At 37.1% G+C, this 14,874-nt stretch overlaps 1 protein-coding gene across 1 annotated transcript; it reads right to left on the bottom strand.

The window, feature by feature from the left end:
- Positions 1-2,533: 2,533 nt before the first annotated feature.
- On the bottom strand, positions 2,534-13,711 carry LOC146579152 (sialoadhesin-like). Its single transcript, XM_085267929.1, has 10 exons — positions 13,681-13,711; positions 13,003-13,266; positions 11,935-12,189; positions 11,476-11,586; positions 11,131-11,196; positions 7,536-7,589; positions 5,900-5,950; positions 4,164-4,427; positions 3,164-3,412; positions 2,534-2,643 (listed from the first exon to the last, which is right to left on the bottom strand). Exons 1-10 carry the CDS (start codon positions 13,709-13,711, stop codon positions 2,534-2,536), a joined length of 1,455 nt encoding a protein of 484 aa, XP_085124055.1.
- Positions 13,712-14,874: the final 1,163 nt, after the last annotated feature.

The raw sequence follows: 14,874 nt of genomic DNA, 5'->3' as shown, positions 1-14,874 counted from the left end.
GACTGAATATAATATCTTTATGTAAAAGTCCGGAGCCTCTGGGGAGTATCCAAGTATTTATAACATTACACAAGCCAAAGGTCTCCATCACAATGTTCATGAAATGCTGGGTTTATCCATCTTCTGGGGCGGGCCTACGGAGGAGTGCTGAAGATGTCCCTGTGAGGGAGCTGCTGGTGAAGATCATGAGTCCTGCTTGATCAATGCCATGCGCTTCAGTCTTCCTGGTGTTTTGTAAATGATGCCTCTTACAGTGGGTCAACAGAACTTATGGCACAGGACAGCTGTGATGAAAGAAAGGGAAGAAGTTTCTCCAAACCTCTGGACCCAGAAACCCAGCTTGGTCCTGATGGTCTCCCTCACTAGTTTCTCTCCAGGGTGAATGTAGCTGTTGATATAATATGGACTCTATTATTAAATGAAAAGAACAAATTACACTACACTACTGAAACGTTCTGCTGCTGTTTTAAAGGTTTCCATGTTACCAGGCTGTAGAGGGCTCTGAAGATTTAAACAGTTTTAGATCCATTACACTCACAGTCTTAAGGACAGCATTATATTTTTGATATTAACAGTAACTAAATCTAAACTCTTTAAACGTCAAAGTTGATCATTAGATTGTTTTATGACACAACAGTGGTGAGTGTTCCCACCTTCTGCTCTTTGTAACTTAATGCGATCTTTCCGTTTTCGAGTTTTGGACATGATTTTGGAGTATATCCGGTAGCGATTGACCACAAAGTAAAGCTACCGGAAATGTACAACCCTACATCCGGTCTCAAACCAGGAAGTTAGCATTTTCTCGTGCACAGGGTCTATTCCCAGTTTATGTTCACAAACAGAAAAGTTCATAAATATAATGATTTCATGGTTTTTAGTGATTTAATGTATTTGCATTATAAGGTTGATCGCTGTAGCAATTTTCCAAATGTGTAAGTCAGTTCTAACTATGCATTTATATTAATCGACAATGACGGCAATACTGTCGTGACTATGACAGCAGGAGAAGTTAAAGGTTTAACTAAGGTTTAAAAAAGAGTGCATATGAAAGCATTTAAATGCTGACGAATATAATGTACTTTTTTTGTATTCCATTTTTCTTTGTTAAAAATAAGAAAAATATAGTTTTATAAATGCAGCTGAAATACAGGTTAACAAACTCCAATGTATTTTTAGATCAGATGAGGGTGGCTGTACAAAACGGTATAGAAGTAGATATAAATGTATAAATAGTGTACAAATTCTCTACATGAAACATGTTGTGAGCATGCAGTGTGTGTCATTACATTTTGTGTGAAGGCAGAATCAGAATTGATCTTATCTTAAAGTTAACAGGGGACAGTCAATTTTCTGCACTTATGCACTCAAGGAAAAAAAAACACGTTTAGTACACAAACTAAAATGCAACACATAGAGTTCATTCATGACCACCATTATCAAAAATATATATATATTATTATTTTTATTTATTTATTTCTTAAATGGGTTTACTTAAAAAGAGGCCAGTGGGGATTTACAATTCTAGTGTATTTCTTTATTCCGTTCTTTCTTTTTAATATGTATATTTCTTTGCAGGTGCAGTGTGGAGCACAAAGTGGGTTAAAGTGCTTAAACATATCACCGTTATCTCTTCATCAGCTGTCAGCTTTATATGTCAGCACAGTGCACGACGTGTGTGTGCAAACGCATCTGTATGCAGCCTTAGATGATAACAACAAGGACCTCTTCCTCAGTCGTCGACCTAACAAAAAAAAGAAAAAAGTAAAGATGCAAATGACCAGACAGGAAATGAGCGTGCTTAGCACCAACATGTCGGGGGCATTTCACTCATATGAGTCATTTCTGGATTGTGGGACTCAATGTTTAAATTTGAATTGGTGCCATTATTATGATTATTATTATTATTATTATTATTATTTAGATTAATAACAAGGTCTCTGTATATGTGTGTTAACCTTTTCTCCTGCACTTTTGTGTGTAGATGACTTCAGTGTACAGCACGACCACAGGGTCAATTTTACCTGCAGCAAAAAAAAACAAACAAGCAAAGTGTTGCAGAGCATTTAAATGATAAAAGTTGGACACATGTTTATTTGTTTCATTTACAGTATTTTAGCGGAGTGAAACTGTAACAGTCTTCTGATTGTTACTCTTCATATCTCACAAGATAGTAATTTCTTCTGCATGCATACCTTTGCTGCTGACGCTGAGCAGAACAGCTGAGAACAATAAGAGGAAGATGCAAGCCACAGGAAACCGAAAGTGTGTCAGGCCAGGATGACGCAGTTCAGGATGTCCTGCTTCAAAGCACAAAAACCACAGGTTAGCATGATGATGGAAACAACTATGTCCACTGTGTACATGGCTCTTTATTATTCTTTATTTTCATCATCAGTGATTTAGGGCAGAACAGAACTGAGGATCCTTCGATTTGCCAACCAATTTATCAGGAACAGAAAAGAAAGTCCCCTGACGTCATTGCACTATTTCACCTCCTTAAATCTGTCAGCTGCACATGCATGACACATCCAGTTTACAGGATTTCACTGTTGTCACTGGAGAAGGCTGTGAAGTCTAAGCTTAACCACAACGCTCCTTCAATGTGTGAGACGTCACACTTTCTGAAGATGTCGAGGAATTCTGCTGTTTTGACAAATTAACATGCATAACCATTACTGCACAATGCCAGAACATATGTAATGACAGGTGATGAAACTGGATAACTTGCATGAGCATAATCATCTTACTCCTACTTCCTCTCTGTATCTAAGATGGTGAACATTGGCAGCAGGGAGTGGACCGCTTCACAATCAAACTTTTACTTTTATTACACCATCAAGTACCAGCAAAGTCTGTACTGGTACTTGTCAGGATACATTTTTTGACTTAAAATAGCACTTTTAAGTAAAAGATTAGATGAATTTATCTTTGTAAGCCAACAGTTACGTTGTTAAATGCGATTCACATAGTCATCAACAAAACTTTCAAAATACGACCATCCTGATATCATCACACTGCCAGGAGCAGTTTGATCAATTTAAAGCAGCTTAGATTCAGTAGGCGTAAGCCAGTATACATTTGTTCCTAATAAAATTCACTCTACAGTTAAACGAAGTAATAATAATAATAATAATAATAATAATAATAATAATAATAGTCTTACCTCTGACAGTCATCCAGCTGTCAGGTGATTCTCCTGCTCCAGAGATGTTGCACTTGTAGAGTCCCTCATCACATTTAGAGACTCTGTAGATAGTCATGTTTCCTGTTGAGCTGCGCCCAATAAGAAGCTCATTTTTGTAAAATTCACTTATGACATTATCATAGAGAGTGGCCATGTATTTACAGTTCAGAATTACAGTATCTCCCTCCATCACAGGATGAACGGGACTCTCCAGGATCACAGAACCAGCTGAAACACAAATATGCAAAAGGTCAACGTGATACTGGAGTCTACTCAGTTCTGGCTATTTTAATTGAAACAAACAAACAAACCAACAAAGAGCAAAACTTCTTCTTCTTGTCACGCTATAAATTTACAAAATCAAGAATCCATGCTGGTATAAAAAAATCTAAGTTAATTAAGTAATGAGAAAGTACATTAAGACATACATTATACTCAAACATGCATGTGCACTCTGTCAGGTTAATATTAATTATTGGACCGGGTATGTCAGCAGTGTCACCGGGAAAGCAGGAGGACGGCACAAATGCAAACATTGCGTTATTTAAGACTACTGAGCTGGGCAGAGGGTGGGAGAGTTATGTCTTCAAGCAGACTGTAAGCAAATGGACATGGAGGTGCTCAGGAGCTGGAAGTATTTTTTGTTTCTGTTATACGTAACAGCAAGCAAGGTTTATGTAAGTTTATGTAACTTTGCTTGTAAAGTTTCTTCTAGATGAATACCTCCCTACCACAGACAGTTTGCAGTATATTCCACAACTGCATTTCTTGAAGCCCTAAATCACAACTGAACTGCTTTTATCAGCTTGCCATTTTCACATGAGTTTGTTTTTCATCATCATTCATTTAGAGTCCTTAGAACAGGAATGCAAAATATTTTTAAAAAAGAAAGAATTTGAAACACATGACCTGACAATTAGATTCACATTTTAAGTCCATTGTTAACAGAAGAATGAAACATATCTTAGTGGAAACCTACCTGTTACTGTGATGGTGACAGCATCGAAGCACTCGCCTGCTGCAGACTCACACCAGTAAACTCCAGTGTCTGCTGGGTAAAGGTCACTGATGTTGCAGTGAGATTCATCTATTCCATTTGAGGATGAGGGACATGTTGTGTTTATGTATAAGGACGTGTTCCTCTTAATACGCCACACTGAGGAGTTGTCCTGCTGCCCACAGCTCATGGAGACAGACTCATACTGGAAGAACTGGGATTTGTTGGGAATGATTCTTAGAGAAGCTGCACAAAACAGATAAATGATGGAAAGCTCAGATTTTTAATTAAATGCACAAATATATTTAGGTTATTAGTGGAAACATTCTTATTGACTGACACAAAGGCATACTTTGCAGGAATGAAAATGTATGAGTATTTTCATACTATTGTCCATGTTTATGAAGTTGAAAATAAAGTGCCTAAACCATACATTAACCCTTTAAGACCTACCATAGAACCAAGTCCACCAGAGCTTATATTATATTTTTACCTGCTGTGGTGCCATTTTTGGGAGCATTTCAAGTTGCTATACATCAATACAACCATTATAGCCCAGGTTTTAATATTGTGTCTGCATCAAGTGCATAGTAATTACATAAATTGCAAAAAAGTGCAATAAACTACAAAAAAATTGAAAATGTTTTTTGCTTTTTTAACATATATTTCTAGTTAGAGAAATTCAATAGGCTTATCCCTCAAAACTGTAAATACAAAAAAGTTGCACAAACTAGTTTCCCACCACAGGAAATTTATTTTGAGTGTCTTCATAGTTTTATTTTTGAAATACACCAATTTTTATATACTGCAGGAAAAACGAAAATAAATATTGTAGTGCAAATTTGCAAAAAAGCAGCATAGGCATCAAAATAAACTATTTCCAGCAGTGCAATATGAGTCCTCAGCATCCCAGAAACGACACAGAAAGTCATGAAGTCAAACATAACTTTTAAAACCACCAGTATAGGCTCATGAGGCCTTGATGGTAAACAAACTACATTTCCACGACAATGACGTCACTTCCAGTTTTGGGCAGGTAATGGCGGAAATGCAAAAGTTCGCGCTGACGTCTATTCCAACATAGGAAGTGTTTTGAACAGCTGATCGGACCAGCAAAGCGTGTTTCTGGAATATTATGTTTTTGTTCCTGCAAGCGCTTTTTATGCAGTTTTTGCAAAGCTATATGTGGAAGGAAACCATGACCTAGGACAAGCTGATGGCATAAGATGTAAGTTCAACTCCTCCGGTTTCATATGCAAAAAAAATTATTGCGCTAGCTTATATGGTTGCAGTGCTACCGCGATCTAAAAATAGTTACGCAAAACAGAGCGTGCCATCTCTGACCGGTTTTAAAGGGTTAAATCAAAAGTTGCTACAATGAATAAAGTTGGTCTAATTTAGCCTTTAAGACTTTAAACATCCTTAAACTAAAGTTGAATATTTTCTCAACACACACCAGAAAAAAATTAATAAAAACTAGTAAACTTTAAACATCAAAATTCAAATATTTGCTACTTCTGCTAAATCGTGTCACATTGCCTCCAGTTGTGAGAGCAGATGTGGAAGTGAACTGTAAAAGAAACCACTTCCTCATCACAGCCCGGACTAAATTTTGATGTTATTTGAATGTTATTGTCTTTATGGAGCACAAATTAAACACATTAGCCAGCCGCTAAAGTGGATTTCAGACGGCACTCACATATAAATACAGTACTCACCAACAATAGCACAAAGTGTGATGACCTCCATGATACTTGGCTGCTGATATACTCACTGGCTCAATGGTGGCCTGAGAAGGTTAAGTCACACCTCTGTCACAGAGGCCACAGCTTCCTGCTGGTGTGGATACGTAAAGCATCACATCTCACAGTCAGGGGTTGTGGCTCCACCTTATTTACTTCAAATCAACCACCTTCACCTAAACAAGTACAAAAGCCTAACCCTCTGTGTGTATCGCATTAAATGTGTAACAATTAAGATGTAAAGACTTGTGCATTAATACTGTTCAAAATGTCACGATCCTGGCACGTCCTCCCACCCCAAAATGATCCTGTTTTTCACTGAGATTTATTGTTATCATTCATTTAGAGCTGAAAGATAGATTTTGGTTACATATTGTCATGACCCAGCTCCTAGTAACTAATTGGCAACCAATCGCCATAATCATTTATATATTTATGTTTATAGTGACCAACTGCCATTCTCATAAGTGAGAAAAAACAGCCTCTGAAAAACATAAAGATACCCATATGGAAAAGATATATATATATATATATATATATATATATATATATATATATATATATATATATATATATAAATCTATAAAGGTTTGTATCTGTCTTGTGTAAAACTTGTATGAAAAGCATACAAGAGTGAAAACAGATATAAGATCCCTTGAAAAATTATATAAATGGAACTTGTATGTTTTGGATACTTTGGATACTTACTTAAACAGTATATGAAAGTTTCCACTTTCATGAGTAAATCATATCATATAAGCCTTATATGATTCACTATATGAAGCAAGCTAAAGCTGATGCAAGTCTTTTTATACGTTTTTATTTTCCATATGGGTATGTAAAACAGAATTGTCAGGATTGCACGTGTGTGTGTGTGTACATAATATTCATTCCTGTCTCTCAAGAGACGTTAGGCAGGGTGTCACAAAGATATTATCTTGTGGGGAAGATTTTGTACTGAAGATGTTACTACAAAGAAGCTTATACAAAAAAGGACAATTTAACAAAACAAAAACAAGCCCCTATTTTGTCTTTAGTGTCATCTCATTGGCTGATTTACTGTGTAAAACTGTAATACTCACTGAAGACAAAAACAACTGAAATAACCTCCTGGTATATTTTAAATGGGAACTCAAATTCTGCATCTGGACTCCAGTTAAATGAACTGTATATAAAAAACAAGCTACAACATGTATAAAAGTATACGAAAAGAAGTCTGTAGTGGAAGCATGTTGAACACTGAAGAGAGTATTTTGATCCAAAACCATTGCTGTTATCAGTAAATCATGTGTAAAGGCAAAATTTAGGATGGATCCATGTTTTTAGGCATATGAATCATTTGTGGACATATTTGATATGAGAGCTAACCCAAAATTGATAAGAGGCTAAATTATGAGGGGTCTGTTTAATTTTTAGAGTTAATGGACCCAGAAAAGTTCATTTCCCATTTTTTCAGTTGTACAAAGAGTAACTATCACAATAAAAATGTATTTAATTTTTATTGTTTTATTTATGTAATTTGTATTTCAGTGATGTTTTTTCTTAAAAACACATTTTAAAAGTCTTTGCAGGCTTTGTGAGTCAGCTCATGGTGAGACATTTATTTACAGACGAGTCTTTGGAGCCTCAGAAGAGAATAAAGAGGATCTCTTCCTCAGTGGTTCCCCTGAAAAACAAAGAACATAATTCATGAAAAGCGTGAACCACACCTTACACTTACACGTTTATATACCACCTACATGAAGTCTCACAGTCTACACACACTGTGAGACTTCATGTATGCAGGCTTAATTCTTGTGATGTTTTAAAAATCGTATCTCCAAAAGTTGATACTGTTCATCTGGAAGTAGTGTTTTCAGCGGGAGAAACATTTCGTCACTCATCCAAGTGACTTCTTCAGCCCCAGCTGGCTGCAGGTTTCCCCAATCTTATAAACAGTGTCTATAAAGAGTGTCCTCAGCAGCCAGAAGAGAGAAGAATGTGACACTGAGGATGTGGACAAGTGGGCGAAGAATTTGTCTGACAGACCGCTCACCCAAACAGAGAAAAACATCCTTGCTAAAGGGTTTAATTTTCCTGTCACGCCGAGACAAATCCAGCTAGTGGAATTGATCACAGCCACAGAAACAGCAATTCGAAACAACAATATTGCTGAAGTGGAAGCAGAGCAACTATGGATGAAAGTTTCAGCCTGTCTCAACAATCAGCATCACCATGGAGAAGAAGAAGGCACTCGCATCACTTAGTAATGACAACAACATTATCATCCTTCCGGCAGACAAGAATGGTCAATGGTAACTTTATTGTCCCCATTGGGAAATAGTTTTGCAGTATACCCATATATATATATATATATATATATATATATATATATATATATATATATATATATATATATATATAACACAAACAAACAAACACAACACATACACCCCCAAAAATAAACCCAGAGAAAAATAACAAAATTTTATCATCAACAAAAGTGTGCAATGGCAACAACACATATGGTTTAGTGTTATTAACCATGATAATAGCAGTAGGTATAAAAGACAATCTACGTCTCTTTGTCTTCACTGCAGGTACTTTATAACGACGACCTGATGGAAGCAGTTAAAAATCATTAAAGAGAGGATGATCTGAACACAACAAGACAGAGGTTGCCTTCCTCCTGTTATAAAAGTCCACAAGCTGGACCTGAGACCTCCCTGAAATCTGACCAGCCACTTTAACCAGGTTGCTAAGTCTGGTCTTATTATTCAAGGACATATACCATACCAAGCAATGATACAGAAGGTTAAAACAGATTCAATAAAACTTTTATAAAAAAGAGTCATCATTTCAGATGAAACATTAAAACCTCTCAACCTCCTTAAAAAGTACAGTCTTTGTTGAACCTTTTTCACTGTAGCAGCAAGATGAGACTCAAAGGACAGAGCCTTATCAAGAACAACCCCCAAATAGTAGATAGACTATCATGAGAAAATTTTATCACTGCTCAGTGATGAAAATACTTATGAGCCCCTGAAGAAGAGGGTGATAGATTGTCTGAATCAGTTAGAACAAGACAATTTTATTGACTGGACATCATACCACAGGCTATACCCAGGGGAATCTACACCAAGTCTGTTTGGTTTACCGAAGACCTATAACATCTCCAAGTTTCTGGCTTCGATCCTCAACTCGCTGGTAGGCAGCTCTGAACACCACATCCAGAACACCCTGGATTTTGTTGAGAAGGTGAGAGATCGACCGGGGAAGCAGAAGAACAGCACATCAAAAAGGCCCTGAGTAAATGTGGTTATCCCAGCTGGACTTTTGTCAAAGCTGGGAAGGCGCCAAAAGAAAGCTCCAGCTGATCCAGGAGAGAAGGACAACCGCTGCCCAAGCGAAAACCTGTAGTGATCCTGTATGTGTCAGGAGTATCGGAGCAGTTGAGATGCATTTTTTCAAAACACCGGGTCTCTGTGGCTTTTAAACCCCAAAACACGCTCCAACAAAAACTGGTCCACCCCAAGGATCGGGTCCCCCGACACAAACAGAGTAAAATAGTGTATGCCATGGCTATTCAACTACGAAGTTAGTTGGGCCAGATTTTCAAACCGAGGAATTTATCTGGGCCAGATATTTTTTTTGAAGCCAGTAAGCAGCAGATCATGATCAATTTCAAACCCACACAACTGTACTGAAAAACAAGTATTTTTTTTATTCCTATTCCTATAAATCTGGTGACCTCTCACAAATGCACACCAAAAGGTCCATTAAAAAAAAAAAGGGAGCTATAACTAAACTATTTTTTGCACATTTGAAATAATAATAAAAACAAAAAACATTTTGATAATTCCTTTTCAAATTAAAATAAATATTTCGCTGACCACTCACTTTTCCTGCCATGGATGGAGCCCCATCCGTCACAAGTATGCAGACACGCTTCATATCCAGACCATTTTCCTCAAAAAGAGCTGAAATCTTCTCAAACATTATTTCGCCAGCTGTGTGTCCCTCTAACGGTAGTAAGCCGAGCAATTTCCCATCCAAAAAACGGACATATACGCACAACTGTGCATTATCAGTTCTGTCTGTGACCTCCTGCTATAGACATTACATCAGTTTTCTTCAGGTCATCTAACAGCATTTCAAACTTGTCTGACGCCAGAACTTCAACTCTACGAATATTTGAACTGTCTGACAGGGGTACGTTTTTAATAGCAGATGTCACACTTACTTTAATTAAAACAGCAGGGCATATAATCGTCTTTTTAAAAGTTATCTTTGACTTTATGACTTTCTGTGTCGTTTCTGGGATGCTTAGGACTCATATTGCACTGCTGGAAATAGTTTATTTTGATGCATATGCTGCTTTTTTGCAAATTTGCAGTATAATATTTATTTTCATTTTTCCTGCAGTGTATAAAAATTGGTGTATTTCAAAAATAAAACTATGAAGACACTCAAAATAAATTTCCTGTGGTGGGAAACTATTTTGTGCAACTTTTTTGTATTTACAGTTTTGAGGGATAAGCCTCTTAAATTTATCTAACTAGAAATATATGTTAAAAAAGCAAAAACGATTTTCAATTTTTTTGTAGTTTATTGCACTTTTTTGCAATTTATGTAATTACTATGCACTTAATGAATACATATTATTAAAATCTGGGCTATAATGGTTGTATTGATGTATAGCAACTTGAAATGCTCCCAAAAATGGCTCCACAGCAGGTAAACATATAATATAAGCTCTGGTGGACTTGGTTCTTTGGTAGGTCTTAAAGGGTTAAGGAACTAACCTCCCAGCCCATTGTTCCTTCAGTGGGCTGGTTTCAGTCATTATGGAAATGTACTGTTTATAAGATCGGGGAAACCTGCAGTCAGCTGAGACTGAAGAAGTCACTTGGATGAGTGACGAAACGTTTCTCCCACAAAACGCTACGTCAAGATGAACAGAATTAACTTTTGGAGATTTACTTACCTGGATGATTGAGCATGCACCAAGACGTTTCAAAATTGTACCACTCTCCATTTTATTTTTATTTATTTAATAATAAACGAAACACTAGAGTGTGCTGTTTTCTAATGAAATCATTATTTTGTGACACAAATTCCACAAAGTTTCTTTTGATTTACATTCAAAATGTGAGAAATTTGCAAAAATGAACCTACTGATTAATTGTTGCCATCATTAATACTGAGATGTGTGTCAGTGTGTTTACCTTTTCTGTTGTAGTTTAGTTTGGTGGCGACTTCAGTGTAGAGCACAACTGAAGGGTTGATTTTACCTGCAGCAAAAAAAACAAATCAGAGAGCATTACAATCCTGAAATCCTGAGATTTTTTTAAGGTGGATATGATGAAGTAAACTGAAAGCACAGCTGTGTTTAAAGTTAATTGTGAACCTTTTGTATGGTAAACATGGGCACTGAAACTGTGACAAACATTTGAAACATTACTATACAAAACATTATTTCATTAACTTCTTTAAAAGCTAAAAAAAAGAAAAAAAAGAAAGTAAAATAGTTTTTTCATTTACAGGGCAGTTCTATTTTTCCATGTGCTGACCTTTGTTGGTTTTATAGAGACTGAGCAGCATTACTGAAACCATTGAGAGGTAGATGCATACCACAGGAAGGAGAATGTGTGTCAGGCCAGAGTGAGCCAGCTCACGGGGCACTGCTTCAAAGCAGAAACACTCCAGGTTATCATCAGTGGGGAAAAAACAAGGCTTACTTTACTCATGTTATATTTATGTGTCTCTCATTTACAGTAAATCATGCAATGAACAAAGTGGAGGATGCATTTTTAATAGCCAAAAACTTTATTGGGAACACGAAACAAAAACAGCTCCCATGACTGCCTCACATATTTTATCCACATAAAATACAACTACACATAAATGGCATATTCCAGAGCAACCAGAGAGCATTGCTTTTGTCAGAGCTGTTCAGAGTAAAGTTGAAGTTACATAAAAAATAACGTCCCAATATAAGTAAAGAGGGAAAAAAAATTATGCCCCCTCACCCCCGAGACTGACAGTCAGCAGGCTGTCTGGTGATTGTCCAACTCCAGAGATGTTACACTTGTAGAGTCCTTCATCTGATTTGGAAACCCTTTGGATGGTCAGGTTTCCTGTAGAGCTGCTCCCAATGAGATCATCATTTTTATAGAATGTAGCAGTGAAATTGGAGGAGGAGTCTGCATTGTGTTTACAGTGTAGGGTCACAGTGTCTCCCTCCACCACAGGATGGGCAGGACTTTCCAGGATCACAGAACCAGCTGAATGACACAGATGTCAGAGAACAAAATGAGTAAATCAGCATATTGGAGTCTACTCTATTAGTTCAATCAGTTTTGAAACAAAGAGCAAGGGTTCTCTAAATTCTCCCCAATTACACCAACAAGTGTTGCTCACAGTTTTGCTGCAGCATTAAAATTAGTACCAAATATCCTTGGGAAAGATAGTAACCACAAGTTGGAATGTGATGAATTTCAGATAGAAAGCATTTAAGGGTGAATGAGGCATGTTATATAAAGCCATTTGAGAGCTCCAGGAGAGGAGAAAGGTGCTATATAAAAATCAGTTTGTTTACCAGATCTTTTGAGGAGTTCATGATGAGAATAATTTTTGATAATGTGGGCAAAAGCTTGTTAGGAGGCTAAAATCCAATGTGGACGTCTGTAGTATGCAAGCATTTATGTCCTTAGGATCGAAGAAGTCTTTAACTGTACTGGGCGTGTCGACACTGTTACCAAGAAAAAAAGGAGGCTTGAGATGAATTTCTTAGGAAGGACATTAACAAACTGTCAGATTGTGTAAGACTACAAAACCAGGCAGAGAAGGAGTACTTAGTAAATTTATGAAATTTGATTAGATTAACTAAAAAGACAAAATAGCAAATTAAACTTTGTCTTCCCCAATGTTTCTGTGGTTGCTACTGAAAAAAGGGCAAAAAAGGGGCAATTAAGATTTGCAACAGATGTCTCACTAGTTATATTACATTTTTTGCGTTTATGGTTGAATGATGAGTAACTGTTGTGTATCGCATAAAAAAAAGAAAGAAAATCTGAACCTTATTTGTTTAAACCCACCTGCCACAGTGATGGTGACAGCATCAAAGCACTCGCCTGCTGCAGACTCACACCAGTAAACTCCAGTGTCTGCTGGGTAAAGGTCACTGATGGAGCAGTGAGATTCATCTATTCCATTTGAGGGTGAGGGACATGTGGTGTTTGTGTATAAGGACGTGCTCCTCTTAACTCTCCACTCTGAAGAGTTTTCCTGCCCCCCACAGCTAATGGAGACGGACTCATACTGGAAGAACTGGAATCTGTCGGGAACAATTCTCAGAGAAGCTGCACAAAAGAAAAAAAAGGTGGAAAGGTGAGATTTTTCTTTTGCCATCAACCAGCCATTTAGTCATATGATGATTTCAGAAAACCAATCAAAGTAATTCAAGCTTCTGGCTGAAATATGTGTTTCATTACTGTTAGAAACAGTTCAGAGATATAAACATAGATTTGTGTTCCAGTAACACTGCAGCACCTGACTCCTGCAGCTCTAGTAAACAACATTAATCGATACCACAGCAGAAACTGTTGGTTTAGGACATGATAAGCAACCTTATAAGAAACCACTTCCTCATTACAGACTGAGCTAAAAACGGAGGTTACTGGAATGTTATCGACAGCATGGAGCACAAATCAATCTCATTATTTAGTGACTGAAGTGGATTTCAGACAGTACACAGGTATAAATACAGTACTCACCAACAACAGCACAAAGTGCAGCAACTTCCATGATGCGTGGCTGCTGATGTACTGACTGGCTCAATGGCAGCTGAACAGTGTTAAGTCACATAAGATGTAAGTACAACTCCTCCAGTTTCATATGCAGTCAGAGGCCACAGCTTCCTGCTGGTGTGGAAACATAATGTGTCACAGCTCATCACCTCACTTCCTGACTCCACTCTAATTAAAACCTTTTTTTTTTGTTTATTTGTATTTACCCACAATAAACTGCTAATAGCTTAAAATGTCTCAGTAACTCTAACTCCTTCTTTCACACTTAAACAGGTAGCATTAGGTTGAATGTGTGTCACAAAATATTTTATCTCTACCATATCTTAGACTGATTTCTGTGGAAGTCTTTTAGCATATTTTGAGAAAAGTTGACTCAAGACTTATAACAAATATAAAGACATATAAAGCGTGCGTCTGTTTCTCTGTGTTAGCCCTGCGACAGACCCATCGAGGGTGCACCCCACCTGACAGGCAGCCCCCTTGACCTTGAATAATCAATGAAAAAAGGGGATGAAGTTGATGAACCCCAAAGGTGACAGAAAATTCACACAATATTAATCATAAGTGCTCGTATTAAAATGCACAAAAAAAACCCCACATTTAAAATACACTTTTCAATGTGACACTAGTATCAACACTTTTATTATCAATGTGAAATTTCAAAGGTTTTGATTAGTGACCACAGATGGCCAACCAACCCTTAGAAAATTATACAAAGTCATCTAATGAGGCTGATTATAGTTTCTATACGGGAAACATTGTTTCTTCACCTGGTTCACTTTTCCAAAAAAAATAAAAAAGACCTGTGGCACTACACTGTGGCATTATTCGCATAATATACATGTTTTTTATGTTTCTGTGTGTGTATACTTAACTTCACCCTCTGTTTAGAAAACAACTGCAGGGCAAACTTGGTGAATAGAATTAAATCCTGAGATTTTTGGTGTAGTTCCAATGAAACTATCTTCAGTTGAAGCGGGCGCAGTCAGGCACAAACACAAATCTTTGTTACCAGCGCCAATCACTGCAACTTTTTTCATATAGACAGAAAGGCTACGTTCACACTGCAGGCGAAAGCGCATCAAATCCGATTTTTTTGACCCTATGTGACCCATAACCGATCATGGTGTGACAGTGTGAACAACACAAATCCGATATTTT

The sequence above is a fragment of the Mchenga conophoros genome, linkage group LG3 (genome assembly GCF_057382185.1).
Source record: "Mchenga conophoros isolate Kocher_MC1m ecotype Shallow Benthic linkage group LG3, M_conophoros_male_GT1.1, whole genome shotgun sequence".
NCBI lineage: Eukaryota > Metazoa > Chordata > Actinopteri > Cichliformes > Cichlidae > Mchenga > Mchenga conophoros.
This window is presented reverse-complemented; position numbering and strand designations above follow the sequence as displayed.

Bases quoted from the DNA above. Each gene is read 5' to 3' on its own strand.
- LOC146579152 (XM_085267929.1), bottom strand. From the start codon at position 13,711: ATGGAAGTTGCTGCACTTTGTGCTGTTGTTG. The intron at 12,190-13,002 runs GTGGGTTTAAAC...TGTGTCATTCAG, and splicing joins TGTCACCATCACTGTGGCAG to CTGGTTCTGTGATCCTGGAA. The intron at 4,428-5,899 runs GTGAGTACTGTA...TGTTTTGTGCAG, and splicing joins CACACTTTGTGCTATTGTTG to CTTCTCTAAGAATCATTCCC.